The sequence below is a fragment of the Nipponia nippon genome, unplaced genomic scaffold (genome assembly GCF_047370975.1).
Source record: "Nipponia nippon isolate SJK-2023a ecotype South Korea unplaced genomic scaffold, ASM4737097v1 scaffold_7, whole genome shotgun sequence".
Lineage (NCBI taxonomy): Eukaryota > Metazoa > Chordata > Aves > Pelecaniformes > Threskiornithidae > Nipponia > Nipponia nippon.
In genome coordinates, this window is record NW_028262391.1 from 27891438 (window position 1) to 27910813 (window position 19376).

Here is a 19376-nt window from a genome sequence, read left to right on the forward strand (position 1 = left end):
CGGCCTGCGGTGGGCCGCAGGGGTGACGCGGGCGGCGGTGGGGCGCTCCTTCTCTTGTGCCTCCCCCGTCGCAACAGCTTCTTCCCAGAGGGGGGTTTCTCTTCAAAACGGCATTCCCTCCTTTTTTGAGGAGTCTGTTCCCATTTTTGTTAGAGGTACTGGCTCTTCTGAATGTCTTTTTACCTGATGACACGACTTCGGCTCTTCAGCTGTCCTCCTGTAAATGTTTTTGGTCCCTCCAAAACGCCTGTTCAGCAAACGGAGGGTTCGCTGGCGTTATTTCGAGCTGCAATAGCCACGCTGCCGCAGAGGAGAGCAGGGTCTCTCTCGGAAGCGCACCGGGCTGGTTGTGGCTGGCGAAGCGTGCTCTCCCAGCCCTTGCTAGCAAGTGGGTGTTGTTTTGGTGGCGAAACGCTCATCTTCTCGTAATAGCTCTCGGGGCCTTGTTGGCTTTTGCTGCAGGGAGGAGGCTGATGTGTTGCATCTGTGGGCAGGGCGCTGGGGTGGCGGAAGGGGGTCTGACAACTACCACTAGCTTCCTTTCCTTGGGGAAAGCTGAGAGTAAGTAGAACAGCCGGTGCTGGTTGCCCAGTCCTGCTGCTCATCAGTCGTGCGCTGGGAGTAGCAGTGCAAAAAAGTATAGCGTGGATACTGCTTAAATGAGCTGAGGTTTGGGGCTTTTTTTTTTTTTTCTTTCCTTAGAATTTCTTGCTAGGTAAGAGAACTGTGAAACTGATGGTGTTGATAAATTCTTTATTTTTGGGGACTACCTGAAAAACTTGTTTGTCTGGATATGAATGCCCTTCTTCTACATATTGCAAACCTAGTAGTTGATAGGGTGAAAGCCAGGATATTTTAGAAACAGAAAGCAGTGGGATCTCTGAAGTCCAGAAGACTTTTGCATATAAATATGTAGATCACGTGGATGAAAGTCTACTGCTGTTCTCAAAAAATACTGTCTCTCATTAACATGGTGGAAGTTTATCTGTAGAATTTATTTGGCGTAATTTAATAGTATTCCTGGAGACAAAGGAGTCTTGCTGCCTCTGGATGATTCTTCTCTCAGAATTATGTGAGACCACATTCAAGAAGCTGCTGGTGCTTCTGACGTCTGGGTGGGGAAGCAGGAGCAGATTCAGCCCAAGAGTAGACACTTGCAAAAGCAAGGAAGAGTTTTCAATTCCCTTATAGCTTCTTTCAAGGAAAACTCATAAGGAAAAAAATGGGAAATGCCTAATAAAAAGTTGAGTTGGCAAAAAGAAAAAAAAAAAGTGAGATACTGGAAATGCACCCTGGCATGTGTTTGTAAGAACCTGGAGGGAAAATTTCCTTCCTGTTTCCCACCCTTGTTTTTTGGAATGCTTGCCATCTCCAACTTTGGATCTTCTCAAGGGAATAACAAATCATTGGTGCCTAAGTGTTTAGCTTACAAGCATGGTCTTGTTGCTGAGAAGAGAGTTCACTTTGTCTTATAAAGTAGCTATGGGAATGTTATGGAGAATATTGTGCTGCTGTCCCTGTTGAAGTTGTATGGGACAGTATATAGAAGGACGATCTCTGAAATGCATAGATATGTTATGATAAAGTAAGTTACAGAAAAATGCCTTGATATGAGCTTCCTTATTTTCGAGAGCTTGTTTGTGGCTGTGCTTCTTGAGCAACATTAACTGCTCTTACAAACTGTTTCTTTCAGGAATTCATGTTTTTTCTATATAGTAATTAAACATAATCACACTGGAATTTAAGGCAGTCCTGATAACTGAAGTAGACCCCTTTTGTGTGCCCTGTTCATAAACAGCATTCTGTTAACTTGCTTTGACTCGTAACATGTTATCTAAATTAAGTACATCATCATCTTTAAATCACACTTGAACACAGGGTTAATTCTTTGTGTGGATGTTGCTCAGCGGTAACATACTGCACATTTAAATACGATTTTGTGCTTTTGCTGCTATCTTGCCTGATAGGTTTTGTAGACTTGCTGCTGTGTTAGCCATTCCTGTTTGTCTGCCATTATATGAATTGATATAAACTATTACAATTTTTTTTTTTTTCTTCTCTGCAGGAGGTAACGGCTAGTAGCCGCCACTATGTTGATAGATTATTTGACCTCGATCCTCAGAAAGTCCTGCAAGGTGTCATGTAAGTCATCTGAAATACACTGGGGCTGTTGGTTGTGCATAGGCTAGGCTTACTTGAATTCCACTAGAGTTGTATGTCAAGGGCAAGAAGCTCTTCCTATCTTTTTTTGAGAAATCTTGTTGGAAAATTTTAATGCAAACATGATAGTATTGTTTTAGCAGACTATCACTCTGTAGTGCATATGGTTCATAACGCAGCCTCCTAGTTGCCAGAAATGAGGTTAAACATTCTGTGAGCATTCAGAATTTTTTTGGATATGTTTCTTCCTTTTGGCCTCGTTTTGCTCCTCTTGCAGGTCTGTTGAGACTCTTTTCTCTTACTCCACTGCCAAGTCAGTGTACCTGCTTCTTACTTTTTCCCCTGCTGTTGTGCCTGAGTGGGGGCTTTTTTTTTTTTTTTTAATGCATGGATTCCATCTCACCGATGGGAACTGCGAGCTGAAAGAAAATGCTTCCATAGAAATTAATTTGGATGCAAATTATACTTCAGTACTTCTGTTGCGTGCCAGTGATAAGGGGTAATAACTGAAAGAGTGAGTAGAAGACTTGCCATGCTGAACACGTAGTAAAACTGGTGCAAAGATCTGGTTGTTTTCTTGCTGTCCTTGGGCTATAAGCTTTCCATTATAACCACACAGCAGCATGGCAAACAAGTCCTTGCCCAGGACTGACTTGTGGTGGTGAAACAAGACCTTTTCAGGCTTACCAGTAACTTGCTGGCTGTGGCTATCTAGCAAAACACCAGAGGACATCGAAGGACCAGGTGAATCAAAAAGCCAAGAATGTTGGTTGTGTTGCTTAGGACAGTCTGAGGTGTTTTCCAGTAGCAGATGAAAAAAATTATTTCAGAAGGTGTCCCAGGGGCAACATATCAGAATTAGTGTCCCTTTGAAATGCATGAAAAACACAACATACGTAAAACTGTCCTGGAAACTTTATTGGTGGAAATACCCCCTTACCTGTATAAAAAATTCTGGCACACCACTGTAACTATGTACAGGTTCTTAACCCTTCTTCCCTGTAGGAGAGTTGGGGGATGGACCCTTGGCCTTCTTAGTCTACTACTCATAAGTGCTGGTGCGATGGTCCCAGGGGCAAGGATGTGTCTCATCCTGTGTCCAAGTGGGTTGACTGAACCCATCTTTTCTCCTTGGCAGATGCTCTGAGCCCTGGGTGGCGCTCCCTCCCTGCTCTCCTTTCTTTCCAAAGGACTGGAACCCACAACCCTTGGTAATCCCTTCCCTATCTTTTGAGGTGTTATTCATCTCTTTTGAAGTATAACTGATTTCCTAGAAACAAAAGTTTTAGGCAGTATCTTTGTCTCAGCTAACATCTGAAATTCTTCATCTTGTCCGTGGATTTCAGTGGCTTCTATGCTGAGATGCTTTTCTGGCATTTAAAGACAACAAAATACCAATTTATTTCACAACAGCTTTCAAAGGGCAGATTTGGATGGTAAACCATATTTGTGATGCTCTGGTTAAAGTCCTAATTCTGAGAGTATATCTTTCCTGACATTGAGCAAATCCTGTGTGGTAGATTTGTCATTTTCTGAATATTGGTGGATGGGTGTGAAACAGTCCAATTTAGAAAAGTGTATATGTAAAAATAGAATTTAGAATATTGTATATATAAAAAACTTCTGTCAGTCCAAGATTCTCTTTGGGCAGAAAAATACTGCTTTACCCTTCTTTCTTTGACTTCAGGGTATCTGAAGAGATATTGAAGTTGGAATGAACTGATATTTGGGGTGGAGTAGAAGAGGATTAAAGTTCTAACATAAGTGTCTGTCAGAAGCTTTACCAGATATTCTGCATACTTTGCTGAAAATCTTTGGTTCCTAAGATATGCTGTTTTCTTTTCCTGCATCCTGGCTGAAAATACTGATGACCTAGATTTTTATTTTGATTGATGGAACTGTACGAGTATCAAGGATCAGAAAATAGGCTGTCTTAAGAGCCTTTGTTTCTGCAGATTGTCTTCAGTTACAATAGTCCTGTTCTTCATATGCTATTGAAGATGCTTGAATGAATAACTTGGGTTTGGGGCTTTTTTTAATTGCATCCTTGTAATTTTAATGAGAACCAACTTCTGAATGAGGTTTGATAAAAGTAAAATATAGCTAAATGCCAATCCAGTTGTCATCTTGTAACTTGAGAAAGCTTTTAATTGCATGTTCTGAAAGTATTTAAATGATCAAATCTCTTCTTTTCCTTTCTTTCCCATGAATTGTCAGAGAGGTTGTGTTCAGATCTTCTTTTGTCCGGACAGTGAAGTCTTACCTGGCTAGAAGCTTTTTCCTTTTCCTCCTCATGGGAAAACCGAGAAACCATTTCCCTTGTGTCTGGTACCGCCCTATGTGGTTCTGTTGATCTTATTTCAAAATATCAAGTTCCCTGCAGAACTTTTGTTCACATAATTTCTGTCTTGTTCATCTGGGTATTGATAGTAGGTAGGCAGGGGAGAATTGTGTGTACCTGCCAGTAAATCATGAATTTCAGTTCAGGATTTGAAATGCTGAGATTCTTATGAGTATGATTACTGCCTTTTACTGTACCTGACAGCAAACTATTTACAGTGTGGAAGGCCCACATCTGTATGGCAGTATATGTCTTTACCTTTCTATTTACTGTCTTTATAAATAAGCAAGCTTAATATAGTAGTTTCCTTCTGTAAACATAAATTTTACATTGTGGCCGTGCTTAATGCTTGAGAGGTCTTACAGGTTTGCTTTGTGTCTACTTAGGTGCTCTTCTAAACCTTTCGTCTTCTACATGCTGTTCTGCAGTTCAAATTTTCTCAAATACGCTTTGACTGCATTCTGCAAGGTCAGCGTTAATGTCAGGTATGCAGCTATCGAATACATTTAGCGTTGACAGTGCATAGGTTACCTCAAACAGATATCGTAGGGGATTAAATACTGTGTTCTCTCAGTTGTTCTCTTAAATGTTTTGCCATTATTGGCAGAGGAGCAGAACATAGATAGCTCTGTAAATTTCTGCGTTGTTTTAAGAGCTTCGTTTGTCCCAGGATGGTTGCTGCAACATCATCCTGTGCTTTGCAGTGTGGCAGTATTCATTTTTTTTGAAAAAACAATTCTGGGTGGTGATCCTTAGACTATCATTTGCTTTTCACCTGCTCTTAAGCTCAGGACCACATTGTTCAGATGCAAGACTGATACCTATTTTTGTCCTCTAATTTATTTGCTGGTCAGGGGCTTCTTTGAGAGACATTTTGTCATGCTTACATTTAGCCTGATGTCTTCAAAGAGGCAATCTATCATTTTACAGAGAGCTATGTGATTCCATCTCGAGGGCTGGTTTTGAAAGGAGCATTCTTTCTGACAAATCTGGCTTACTCAAGGTCCCAACTGTTTCTCATCAGGCTGTTCCTCGGCAGTCAGAGGGTGTCATCTTTTAAGACTTGTAAATAATGATCTTTTGTGGTGCACTGAGAATGCCTGTGCTACTGCTGTTTCTGTCCTATATGGATGTGCTTCTCCAGCCAGCTGGAGTTACTAGGCAGGCATTTTCCAAACTTGTGTGAGCATTTTATTTCTTGGGAAAATGAAAGAAACATCCTATAGAAATGGCACTTGGTACTGAAGAACCAATTTCAAAGTGTATGTTTACAGTATCTTCCTTTTTCCTAGGGAGCGTGTCTAGTGCTGTGGTGGGAATACTGGTGCAGATCTCTGCAGTATATTTAATTTGAGTTATATATGCTTTCTACACAGTATGATTTTGAGTGTTTGAGAATTGATGTTGTTGCTAAGGAAAGCATAATAGCTGGCATACGGGTAAGAACTTGTGAACCACTATCAATCTGACAGTTATGTTTTTAGGATCCCTGCAGACTTAGACTGACGGTGCTGCAGTGGTTAGTGGTTACGCTCAGTGTTTTGAAGACTCTGAAACTGATGTTTTAGTACAACCAAGATGTAATTGGGCTTACCTTTGTGGTAGGTTCTTGGATGCAAAGTTAGATATGTGTTAAAAGCTCCTCTAAGGGACAATGGACTTGTACTTGCATTTGACTGAAGATGTTTTGTACTGCTTGCTGGTTTCTGCCTTTTTCAAATGGCAGATACCAGAAGGTAGTCACAAACCAGAAAAAAAACCCAAACCCTTATATTTTAAGTAGTAACACTGCTTTCATGGAACCTATCTTGTATCTCTTTTGTGGTCGGTTGCTTTGAAATGAATTGGGAACACCTCTAACAGTGTGTGGTTTTTACATCCAACTTTTTTCATTTGTGTATTCTTGGATTTGAAAAAATTGTTCCAGGCTGGATGACTGTATAATAGTGTCTTGTATTTCTCAGCTATGGCAATTGGAATGAGAGCATCAGTGCAGTGTTCCACACATGCCTGCAGGGAAAGCTGTGTGAAATATGAGGCAGCTTCATGGAGTGGGAAGAGAAGAAATTCCCATCTCAGTTCTAATGGAGCAACAGGTACCCCCTTCAGACAGTTATGAAGAGGCTACTTCTGCCTCTTGTTCTTCATGTCCTGTTAAACAAACCTTCTTTAAGACTAAATAATGAACAGCACTTATTTTCACACTGTGCATCCCAAACATATGCAATCACATTTTCAGTCTCTCAGTGGGCACTTTCGAACCTAAATTTTCTGCAGGAGCCATGTTTCGTTCTTTGCATATTCCCTTGCTTCAGTTTTCACCAGAATGGTCCTGTGGAAACAGAGCAGTCCTTGGAGGATTCTGCCTGTTATACTTTGTCTCTATGCATTTTTGATCAATTCTGTTATCTCCTAGACAGTACTCTGTAGTAAATGTATATTCTTTCAGATGGAATAGGGAACTTTGGGGTCTAATTGGCTAAGAACAAGTGATATAATTTTTTGAAGTATTGTTTTTGTGCAGTGTCATTCATGTGTTGAGGGAGAAGGTTCCTGAGTCTCTTCTGCTGATACTTTGTGAACTGCAGGATAGGCTCTTTGTACTTTGGCAATGGAAAGCTTGTTCTTTAGGTTGCAGAAGCTGACAGAAATTTGAGCAAATTTAGGTGATGCTGAGAGGGTGCTGGGAGCACTACTCCATTTGTTGATTTCTCCCTTTCAAGAGGTAAGCTGAGGAATCCAATAGCTAGACAAACTTTTCAGAGTGATGGAAGATGAAATTGAAAGGCCTCAAACATCATTGGAGAATTAAGTAGTCCTCTATGAAGAGTGGTTTTCAATATAATAGGTTTTTGTGGAGTCAGATAGAAGAATAGTGTAGATAGAAGGAAGAGAGGAAGATGCAATAGGAAGAAAGTGTGTTCCTGTCATAGCACAAGAGTGAGAATATTTTATTCTTTCTTTATAAGGCAGCAAAAGGTACAAATGCATAATACTATTTTTTGCAAGTAAATTGTTGTGTATTGTAACTCCTGGTCTAATATTTAAAGGTGGGCTAAACTTTTGGAAATTAGGTATACCTATTACGTTTGGCTAGCAGTCTTCAACCTAATAGGGTTGTTTAGTATTTCAAGCCTTGCAGTTGCCACTCTGAGCCTGTGAGAGAGGACTGACGATTAATGAATGTTTCAGTGCTGCCTTTCAGAAGGGCATGAAGCCACTTTTCTCCAAAACGCCTCTCTTGATGCCAGCTTCAGAGTAGTGGTACTGTTACTGTGATGATTTCAGGCTGTAAGTGGGATGAGAGAGGAGAAACAACTTCTATCAGACTAGCTGATGTAGCTGGAGAAAGTCAAGCAAGTACTGGTCACAAAAGTCTTGAGGTCTGAGTTGGAAGTAGCAAACTTCAAGCTGAGCACAGTTGAATACTCTGAGGTCATTCAGAGTTTAACTTAACTTTATTAATCTGTTAGATAAATGCAGCAGAGAGGTGGTTGCCTGTAAGGGAGGGCAAAAAGTAGCAGGCAGCGGACGGAGAAATAGTCGTTATGGCCTTTAAGGGTGCGTGTGGGGTGTTATTAAGACTGAACTAGAGGTTGGCCCTGAGGGATGTGTGCTGCAAAATCAGCAACACTACAGAGTTTATGATTCTTAGTACTTAGAATTTCACTTTTTGGTTCTAAGCTGCCAATTCAAGTGGATCAGAATCAGCATTAAAAAAATTGAATGTACTTGCTTTCCAAAACAAGCTCATTTTCAGTTTGCAATATGGAACTATGTTCTTCTAGGCTAGCTCCCTGTAGAGGGTTGACATTTCTAGTAACATTCAAAGGACAGAACTCTGTTTACCAATTAATTTGTCTGCCAGATGATTAAAATGATTTCAGTATGTATGCTGTATTGCTGGTGTTGAACTGATAATTTAAATATGTTGAGATTTTTTTATTTTTATTTTTTCTTTGAGAATTGTAAAGTAGCAGGAAGGCTAGCTGGTAAAATTACTTGCTAAAACATGCTTCAAACATGCATTGCCTGAAATGTCCAGTAACTCCCTCATATGTAGAATGAGAGAGTTCATTGGGATATAGATAAATTATGGTGTTTCTGTCCTAGTGAGCATTTACTAACACCCATTTGAAAAAGGAAATTTAGGCATGACTAAAGCATATGGAGGCCAGTACATCATCTTAGATGATAGCTATTGGGAGATAAAAATCTGAGGTTATACTTTCATGTTGGAAACACGTTAGATTATTATGATCCAATGGGTAGTAGCTATGTCAAATTAACAGGTTTTGGTGATCCTTCAGTGATTGTTGGCCTCAGCTGAAGTGGACAGTGTGTCATGCAATATTACGAGCTCACATCTGAGAACAGCTAAGCAGGTGCTGGAAAGCCATTTTAAGGTATTTTCCTGTACTGAATGAAATTTAAGAGTTCTCTATATGAATGACTTCTGGTGGACAACATTCTTTTGATAATGAGTGGTGGGCTTAAAATGGACAAAAATAACTTTAAATCAAGAGACAGTGAATGAAAAATAGTGCTAGAAAAATGTAGTGTTACAGGATGCCTCTTTGCTTAATGACATTTCATTTAATTTTTGCTTCAACTGTGGAATATACTACTAAATGCTGAAGGCATTCTACTACTTCATCCTGGGAGGGGAAATATACTTGGGAGGAAAATAGAGACATTAAAAAGAAACAAAGTAACACAGATACTTATATTCGACGGTTTGGGTCATTCATCTGAAGCAACAGTGGTGAAGGCTGTTCTTTTCATGTAGTTTGGCTGTTTTGGGATAGCTGTGAAAAACATTTTTCTGATCTGGCGTCACAGGGCAGGAGATCTCTCAGTTTCTGAGAGTTCTGCTGAACTGCAGCTGTTTTTCCCACACCTCTCTTTGGATAGTTCTTTGCTGTTAGAGCCTAGTTTATTTACATAGCAGAGACTGATGCTGAAATGCTGATAATACAGAGCTCTAACTATGGTTTGTGTGGTTTTGGGTTTTTTAGTTTAAAAACTGTACATAATAAAAGCTAGCTGAACTCCCATCCTCCACTGACTTCAAGCATTTTAAATTTGAGCTACATCATTCTTAAGGTTGAGTAAGCAATTTTTCTATTGATTTTGCGACAAGTTGCATGAGATCATTAATTTCCAGACTCGGTGCAAAGGATGAGGCAATAAAACATGTTTGAGAGAGAGGTGGGAAAAGCAGCATCTCCTGTTTTGTCAGTCAACCTAGAGATTTGAAAGGAACTTGAGTTGAAACTGTAGCCAAAGACATGGAGAGCTTAAGTTGTTAAGCTTGATATAGAAGGCTAGCATGTGAATTGACTGACGTAAGCTCTTATATGGAAGTAAAGATTTGATATGAGAGGTTTCTTCAGTCTGTCACACATACAGAGCAAGATAAGTACTGGAAACTGGATAGATTCAGGGTAGGAATAAGGTATAAATATTTCTAACTACTAAGTAAGTATGGATCATTGAAACAGCTTACCTTTCTATTTGGTAGACTTTCCTTGGCAAGAAATCTTACAACAAGGTAAGTTGCCTCTCCAAAGAGGATACTTCAGACAGGAGTTTAAGCTGTTTCTGTGGCATTGTGATATGGGGAAGTTGGATTAAACAATCACTTTTAGCATTATGTATGTTAAGTTCTACTGTTCCGCGTTGCTGTAATTATAGCCATATGTTATTTTTCTATGGCACTTTGATTTTATGCAGTGTCTGAGAATACAGAATTAAGATTGGGAACAACCATGGATTTAGGGCTTCCTTGTTTAAATGTTGAGTTTGTTTAGTTTGCACTGTATGCTAATTGTGTAACAGTTTCTAAGCGTTAAAACTCAAACAAGTTGAGTAACTTTCTACGTGCTACTTTGTTCTTTCCTGTAAAATCATCTTTTTCTTTGCATCAACTGATATTTTTTGAATGGGATTAGAAATCGTGAAACTTTTCTTCCCAGCCTGGTGATTAACCTTAAAAATGAGCTGATCTATGATTTTGGTGGTTTGCTTGCATTGGCCGGAGTTTTTAACATTTTATTGACTTGGTTGGACCAGTAATCATGCTAGTACAAACATGCTCCCTGCTAAAGGGGTAGAAAACAACTCACTTGTTGGGTAATTAACAGATTCAAGCTGTGGTAGTGTCCATCTTATAAATTAATTATGTCAAAACAATGATGGGCATATTTTAACATCCAAAATTTGTCATTAATTCCTGTTGTTGATTGTTTTGCATCTCTCTATAAAAATGGGAGAGTGGGAGGAAGGGAGAAGGAAGAGGAGGCAAAAGCTATAGAAAGCATAATTGTCAAAACTTTATCTCCACAGTTAGCTTTTGACTCGAGTCCCGCCAGTCCAGGTACCATTTGCTTATGTGATACTGAAACTTAGAAACTCTCCTGAAGTTGGGGCAGACAGTTTTTATTTGAGCTATGTCCTTGTATCACCTACCAGTACCTCAGCTTTTGAGATATTTGCATTTCGAGTTTTTGAAAACCTTTTCAGAATGACAGTTTGCATCATTCTATTGTTTATAATTTCGATCAGCCTCTGGTAGATAAATCTTCTGGTCTGACAATGCATTGTTTTGGATGCTTCCTCTGTGTGCATAATTGTCTCAGAATCTCTTGTAACTCTTTCATGTTAAAAGTGAAAGCATTGACTTGAAGTGTCTAGGACTATTTTTTCCTTCTGTGGTTGTTCATCTCATGTTTGATATCCTTCTCTGTCCAGGAACCTCTTAAATATGGCTACCTACTCTATTTTCGAAAGACATAAGATGAGAAAATATCACGCAGGCTGTTTATTTCCTCCTCTTCTGTGTAGTTCCTATTGCTGCTTCCTCATCAAGTCACTCTAGCTTGTTTCAAGATCTTTCGTGTTGCTTTGCTAGAAGGTGACATAGGAAAGCTCCAGGGCTTCCTATCAGAATTTTAAAATTTCTTATGTTTGTGCTTGATTTACTGTATTTAAAAATGTAGGTAAAACCAAATTCTCACTGAGGAGTCCATATATCCATGTTGCTTTCTCATGATCTCTTTTGCAGAAGAGGTGCAGGTATTGGGGCTTGCTAGGAATGCTTTAGAGGTCTGTTCTTTCTCAGCTGGGAAGTTAGCTCATACCAGTTCAGAGAACTGCACGCTAAATACGGGACACGTCTGGTGTTTTTGTGAGAAGAGTCCAAACTTAGAATCAACTTCAATAATTTCTGCTTAGGACAAAGTTCAGCACCTTAAGTTGCTTCTACAATAATAATTTACATTGACAGACTAGAATGCTAATTTTCTCAGGACTTAGACATTTCATAATATTAATTTTTATTGGCTAAGAATCATTAAAACTTAAAGGCCATATTTTACTTGCAAATTGCTATATTTAATATTGCTTCTTGCTTATCTGGAGTGGGCTATATCTGGTGCCTTTAAACACTTACACATTAAGTATCAGAATAAAAACATATTAACTTCATACACAATTGACAGATTAGTTCCTCTTGTAAGCCTTGTCGACCTGCATTTAGTTGGAAATTAGATGTTTTTTTTGTGAGTTCAATGTACTCCTAAAATATTTTATTTTAAACACTCATACTGTGCTAATACACTTGCAAAACTATCATGCATTGCATTTTATTTATAGCTAATTAATTGAACTGATTGCTTTTGGGTTGCTATGTTCCAAAAGATCATTAGAGCTGGTAAACCTCACCTGATAATTTTTTTCTCCTTTTCTAGGGTTTGTAGGAAGAAAATAAGTCTACTTTTCCAGTCTCTAGTTAGTTTCATAACTTAAAACTGAGTGGTCACAGGGTTGAGCTGATGAAACTATATTCTTATTTCTTTAAGAAGCAATAAATGAAAAAAGCTGGTTTAGCACTTCAGGAAGCAATATTTCCAAGTGCTTAGTTAGGATCTCTTCGCCGTATTTTATTGTTGGCAGCCTATATTATCCTGCTTGGAAGTTTTTTTCACATAAATTACTTTATTGCATTATAGTAAATGTAGGCATAAATATCAGGTATCAGATTTTAAATCTGTGCATTAAAATTATTGTAATTTAGGTTATTTTGTTAAATGACTTTGAATTCAGTTTGAATCTAAACTATAAGATTTAATACACAGGATATAAAACAAAAGAAACAACCCAAAAACCCAACCAACCTCAAATGCATCTTAAGACCTCTGTCATATGAAGGCTTCATGGTTTATCTTTTGGCTCTATAGAAAGCTGCCTTTATGAGGCTGAGAAACTGAGTAGTGCTGGAATGTTCTAGGTACATATATAAGATTTCCCTTTTTTTTTTTTTCTGAAGCTGCTCATGCTGTGCTGTTGCCTGGCAGTAGGGTTGATGACCTACCTGAGAGCTTGGAGCTGATAATTGGAAAGCCTGTGTTATCTCCCTCTTCTGGATCATGGTCTTCTCTCAGATTAGGCCTAGAATCACCATAGACTAGTTGTTCTTTTGAAGTTCTCATCTCTTTGTAATTGTGTTTTTGCTGCTGTTTCCTTCTTCCTCATTTCAAGGACTCCTTTTCGCAGTAGGAAATGGGAGCAGTGTGTATGACATTCAGAAATAAAGTGGTTATCCAGTTTTGGACTACAAATATCTGAGGTTTTTGTTACCTTTTGGAGAAGATGGTGATCTTTACTGCTTTTTCTCCTTGGATGAATCTCATGTCGTCGTGGATCTGAAATCAGTCAAGCTCAAACTTGTTGGAGATGATGTTTTCAAATAAGGGAGTTGCCTTCAGTTTTTCCAAGGTTCATGATTCACCAAGGACCTGGTAGCCTAGGACAGCACATGGTGCTTTACTTCTTAAGGAGATTAGCTTCCTGATCAGGAAAATCTCCATAAAATGTAACGTGGAATCACATAATTATTTTTCAGAGTAAACGAAAAAAAAAGTCCGCTATTATTCATCATTGGATTACGGCATTTTAAGGATATTCTTGGTTTCCATATCCACCTGCTTCCTGTGTATTGAATAGGTTCATTTCTGTAAGTGGCAAATTTGAAGAGATAAGCATGGCATGGAACTTGGGAGTGCCAAGGCATAATGCACACAAACATGGTGATCTTTGCTGAGTCCTATCTCTGACAGTTTTTGGTCACCTTACCAATTTGAAGGTATTTTACTTGCAAGTTGAAGTGGTCGAATGTACATGTGTTGGATTTGTCAGAAATCTCAAGCTTGTGATATTTCTTGTCTATCTGCCGTGACCTTTCTGAGGAACTTTATGAAGTAGGATGGAGAAACTCATCTGCATCATTTACAGATGAGGGCTGTGACCTCACTAAACCTCTAAATGTGAGTGTTGGGGAACTTGGCCATGTTCCTGCCACTTCTGAAAGGGTCTCTAAATCAAATTCTAATAGGCAGTACTTAATACCTATTAAATGGTTATCAGGTTAGCAAGCTATTTTGTTGTGGAGTTGGTGTAGGAGTCACAAAAGTTTGGTGGTGGTGGTTTTTTGTGTGTTTTTTTTTTTTTAAAAAAAAAACAAGCACAAAATGATGTGTAAAATCACCTGAGCGGAGCGTTAAAATGTCACCAAAATCTGTTTCTAGTGCCTTCTCTTCAGCTTCTCAAGATACCTTCGCGGATACATGAAATGATGCAGCCTTTCTGATGACTTCGAGAGCTGGTGCCTAAGGATAACAGGGAGAGGTAGCCTTTTTAGAAGTCCTAGAGTGGCCTGAGCAGTTTAGTACCTGAACCTAGCACATCTGTTGGTACAGTTTCCATTCCTTTGAGACATCTGATCATTGCTTCTGCCACTGTTTTGGACTGACTCTTGTATTTTAAAACCCTTTAAAAACACCTGGGATACTTTCATATCAAGTGTTCAGCATAGAAACCATTGAAGTACTGTTTCTGAGTTTAGTGAAATCTTCAAGTCCATTCCTTAAATTTTCTTGAGCTTCCAGCTTAGCCTGTCTTCTGGTCTTGCTCTTTCTCCTCTACCTCCTGTCTTGTGGTGTAAAGTTACCAAACTTACAGGAGATACGACAGAAAGGTCCAACATTTTGTGCTGATACTCAGCTGTGTAAAACTGCGTTCTCAGTAGGCAGATTCCTGTTAAGTAATGGCTCCCTTGACAATTCAAGTGGACTCTGCCTGGGTTAAGAGATACACAAAACTGCAGTTCAGCGTTCAGCTGCTTTCAATGCTGCTGCCTTCTTGGAGCTCCAAGATCACTAGCCGAACTTGAGAAGTTAGCCTCCATTTGCTTAAAATTTGTAGAGCACTCTTCTGTGTCCGCGTAACTGCATGCAACGGGAGAGTGAGTCACATGGAGAAAAATACTTTAGGAAGAACAGGCAATTACCTTTTACTAATTGAGGTTTATAAAGGTTCTGTTTTTGCCAGTCCAGATATTGCCTGCCTTGGCTAAGAAGTTTTTTATAACTCTTAATGAAGTGAGTTTAACACTCGGCGCAACTGCTTATTGCAGTGGAATTTGCACGTTCAGTGGGTACGTAAGGACTATATAGTGTTCACGCATGTCAGGGTCAATCTTAAAGAACAGGGCTACTCTAAATCTCTTAAAATTTGCAGTTAGCAGGTGCAAGTGTGATACAGCAAGAAAATACGCTAACTTAAAGCAACCACTAAAGCTCCCAAATTATTTGAATGAATTATGGGCATAGTTAGCCAGTGATAAGGTTATCAATTTTGCAATTACTAACACTATAATCAGTCTAGTTTTGTTTTTTGTTGATAAAGAATTATTTGAATTTGGACTGTTTGTTCTCTGCTCTTATAAAGATCCCTACAACTAGAAAGCTTCCTAGAAATGTGTCATCTTGATTTTCTGAAACTGGTCATAAGTTGCTAGCTTTCTTTAAGATTCTCTGGATGTTCATCTATGTTCAATATATTCATATGAAGAAAAAAAAAATCTTAAAAAGGTGGTGATGGTTTTCAAGATATAGTAGCAATTTTCTGAACAACAAGGTTGCAAACCACACATTTTCATAGGACTTCTTAGTGTGTGCAACCAGTGTCCTCTTTCCAAAATGCTTCCCTTGCTCCTTTACCATAGTGTGAATGCCTTTAATGTATTTAATCTTGCAGTAACTCTCAGACAGGAAAATGCTTTCGTTTCCACTTTATTCCTGGGATTTTGACATGCAGATGTTTAGGTGTCCTGCTGAAATTCACAAAAGGAAGCTTGTGGTGAAGAAGAGAGCGAAAGCCTGGTCTCTGGAGACTGGTGATAGTTCCTTGTTCCTTTTTTTTTTTTTAAGCTTGTCTTTTCCTGCACGCAGTAGAATATTCAGTTAATACTTTAAATTACCAACATTTGATTTCCCAACCAATAGTGTTTTTTCTTTTAGAAGTCTAGTGAATATATGGGCACAAAGAACCAGTATATCTAGTTTTCCTCAACAATGAGATTACTTCATGTCTGATGTGCATGTGAGATAGTTTGGGTTTTTGCTTACTTGCATAAGCTGGGACATAATGGAATCCCAGAGCTCTGGGGTATTTATATGTGGGCTGTGGAAACTGTGCCCTGAAGCACGACTCAGTCCTGTAGGTGCAGCATGGACATATGGAAGACTACTTGATAAGCCTTCATGGAAATAGTAAATTCTATAGATTAAGCCCTCAGTACCTCAGCATAATTTACCAGGGTTTGTTTTTCTTTCTGGATTTACAGAGATATGAAAAATGCTGTAATTGGAAACAACAAACAAAAAGCCAACTTGATTGTTTTGGGAGCAGTTCCAAGGTATGTCCTTTGCTACTCTCCTTTTCACTGATTCACAACAGGTCTGGAATAATGATCCTTAGATCACAGGCACTTTTTTGTTTTAACTTTGATTATAGTTGACTGCATACTTTCTTTAATGTAACTAAGAGAGACGTGAAATATCTGTTAAACTCATTTATTACAGAACAGGCTGTTGAGTAATGCTTTTAATTTAGAATTTCATAGAATTCTCTAAAGTAGTCTTGGTGATTTTTATTAAACTTCATCAGCTCAGGAATGAAATCTAATTTCTGACATTGATGATATTAATGATGGATGAAAGTGGTTTTATCTTAATCCTGTTCAGCCAATTGCCTGGTGAGTTCACAAGTGAAAATGTGTAAGGTTATGTTAAAAATATAATTCAAAAATATTAAAACCATCTGAGATAATTTGCTTGTCTTCTCCACCTGCTTTAGAGGATTAAAAACCATTGATCGTACTTTATTGCTGAATTACTGCTTCAGCTGATGTTAACATTTTCTGGATCCTGATTCCACTAGTACAAATTTAACAGGTAACTTTAGCTACTGGATTGCTCACTACAGCTTTCATTTCACCCCTCTTCTCCTCCAGCTTTCTTTCAGCCACAATTTGCAGCAATGGAGAAGATAAAAATTGAGCAATGCATTACTTGTGCTAGCAGTATGGGACCCACCTATGATCCTTTTGCTTAAATGGCAACTAGGTCCCAAACCGTCCTGCTTGAGAAAGCTTCTTCTGGCTTGTCAAAAAATGCATTTTATTTGCAGGGAATATCTTCTCATTTACAGATTGATTTTGTGTCAAGGCTAGCCCTTTAAATTCTCTAGGGATTAGCTGTGGGGAAACCCCCTCTACAAAACCTGCTGAATTATCTTCCGTTTTGACCAAATATAAACAGGTGAAGAGAAGACTTCACATGAGACGAAAAGATTGAAGTGGACACTTGTTGAAGATGATGCAAAGTTTAAGGAATTTTTTTAAGCAACAGGCCCTAAGGGATTCTTGCGACTACCATTGATTCTTGTGGTTCCAATTTTAAAAGCAACAGAAGATCTCCAACTTCCAAATCTAGAATCTGCTTGTTCTTAAATTTTGTCAGACTTCATGTTCCTTCAGTTATCCTGCTTTTTGCTGTTACTTGTTCTGTGCCCAATAATGAAAATCCAAAAGTTTTTGGGTTGGTTTTTTTTTCCTGTTAATGCCTTCTGGCTGTCCAAGTAAATTATATGGTTAACCTATAACTGCAAATGACTGCGTCTGGAAAATGTTAAATGGTAAACTATGATGCTTGTCCTCAGTTCAGTACAAGTTATCCTCAAATACAGGAAATCTAATATCAAGGCTTTTCAGACTAGAGATACAGATGAAGGTAAATTGGCTGACTTATTATGAGAAAAGACGATTCTCACTGGCTAAAACTTAAGTGGCATCATCTACTCCCACATGCCTTTCTGAAGGCTTTAGAATTTCCTCAAGGTGTTGCAGGCAGACTTAAATAGATTATAGACCATTTGAATTGGAGAACTCCTCTTGTTCTCTCTAAGAAGCCGGTGGGAATTCATTAGCTTTTTTGACATGCCTTCTAATTCGTGAAGTGGCTGCTGAAGTCATTAGAGTACTGGAACCTTTGGAATTCCAACCTGCATAGTCAAACCTTTCTCTCAATAACAATAGGAGTAAGCAAGCTAGCATTCTTTGTTTTAAGTCTCCTCTGCAAAGTTAAGGAGGAGAACAGTTTTCTTTTCACAGAGTTAGATTGCAGTCTCCCAAGGGAAGTCGATTCTTTCCTGTAATGGCATGGGGATTGTTAGAATTCTGCTGCTGCTGCTTTGTCCTGTGGTTCAGCTTCTTGTTTACTCATTTCTTGCTTCTCTCTTCTTCTCCAAGTATTCCTCCAGCAAGCTTTCAGAAGAGACCCTTTAAACCCAAAGAACCCCTTCAGATTTCCGTCACTTGGTGGAAAAGCAAACAGTATGTTCAAATATTAGACAGATTCATATGAGGTTTGGAAACAAGTCTAGGAAGTATCTTTTGTTTGAAATTGGGCCAAATACTACCAGTAGGTATGAAGTATCCCTATTATTTTAAAATATTAGACTGCTGCTTGATTGGAAAGAAATGCAAAGTCCTTTGAAGATCTCCATACAGGAAGAAAATGCTGTGGAGGAATGGCTGAATCACTGTCATTTCTAGGCCAGTGGCCTCCTGAGTCCATGAGCTGACTGCTTAGTCATGTCATCTTTAGAAGGGGAGATACATCTATAGCTTAAATGAATTTTTTTTTTTTTGTCCCTTTGAAATTCGGTCTGACCTATGGTCACTTCTTGACCACTTGTTCTGAAGAGGGTGCTAAGAAAAACAAAGTCGATTGAAGAAAGCTTGCAGAATTGCTGTGTCTGGACTTAAGAACTGAGTAGTGTTAAGAACTGTACAAATGTGTACACAAACATGGTCCTAGATGTTAAGAATATAAATGTAGCCAGCCTGTATGTGGATTTTGTTTCTTAAAAAAATGATCTTCTATATCTCTTCCTCTCTGCAGAATGAGAGTTGTTCCTTTAAATTCTCATGAAATGCTGGCCTCAGGCACCTCTGTCAAGACTGCAGAAATTTTACTTTTTGAAACTGTTACTTTTTAGTAGCAGTACCAGAAAATAAAATTTCTAAAGTTCGGGGGGGGGGAAAAAGGTATTTCAGTGCCATAATACCAAGTTCTTTCAGTGGCAGGCCAACTTAAAACAAAAAGTCAGCCTTGCCTACAAATGGTTTACTACTTGTACTGTCCTTCAATTTTCTAGTTTTTTTTTCCTTCTACCCCGCATAAGTGCTAGCAGAGAATGAGGAAGTCCGTTCTAATTATTGGTGTGCTCCTTTACTTGACAGTTTTACAAGAACAAATACTGCAGCTCTTGTGTCTATCAACATGTCAGGCACCTCTTCAGAGTCCAAGTTCAGTATTTAAAGCTTTTTGTCAGTTGCTCTTACTTCCTAAATCTCAGGAAAATGATTGAATCCTCAGTTCAAATGTAAATTTTTCTTTTCTAAGGCATCTTGATAGGACTTCTGACTTAACGAAACAACGTTCGTTTAGTAGCAGTTAGTCTGTGGTGC

At 38.7% G+C, this 19376-nt stretch overlaps 1 protein-coding gene across 8 annotated transcripts in view; it reads left to right on the top strand.

Moving 5' to 3' along the window:
- Positions 1-19376, top strand: part of ARMC8 (armadillo repeat containing 8) — a 76842-nt gene that overhangs the window by 400 nt on the left and 57066 nt on the right. For 3 of the 8 annotated variants that reach the window (XR_015700316.1, XM_087738669.1, XM_087738670.1), the window contains exons 2-3: positions 2066-2142; positions 16188-16259. Coding sequence is in view for 6 of the 8 variants with exons in the window: in XM_087738669.1 (XP_087594795.1) it covers positions 2066-2142; positions 16188-16259 (149 nt within the window). In the remaining 2 variants the exon portion in view is untranslated. Of the gene's footprint in view, positions 1-221; positions 389-2065; positions 2143-3298; positions 3372-6469; positions 6598-16187; positions 16260-19376 lie in introns of those variants that run through there. The other 5 variants (XM_087738672.1, XM_087738673.1, XM_087738674.1 and 2 more) reach the window with 5 other exon arrangements.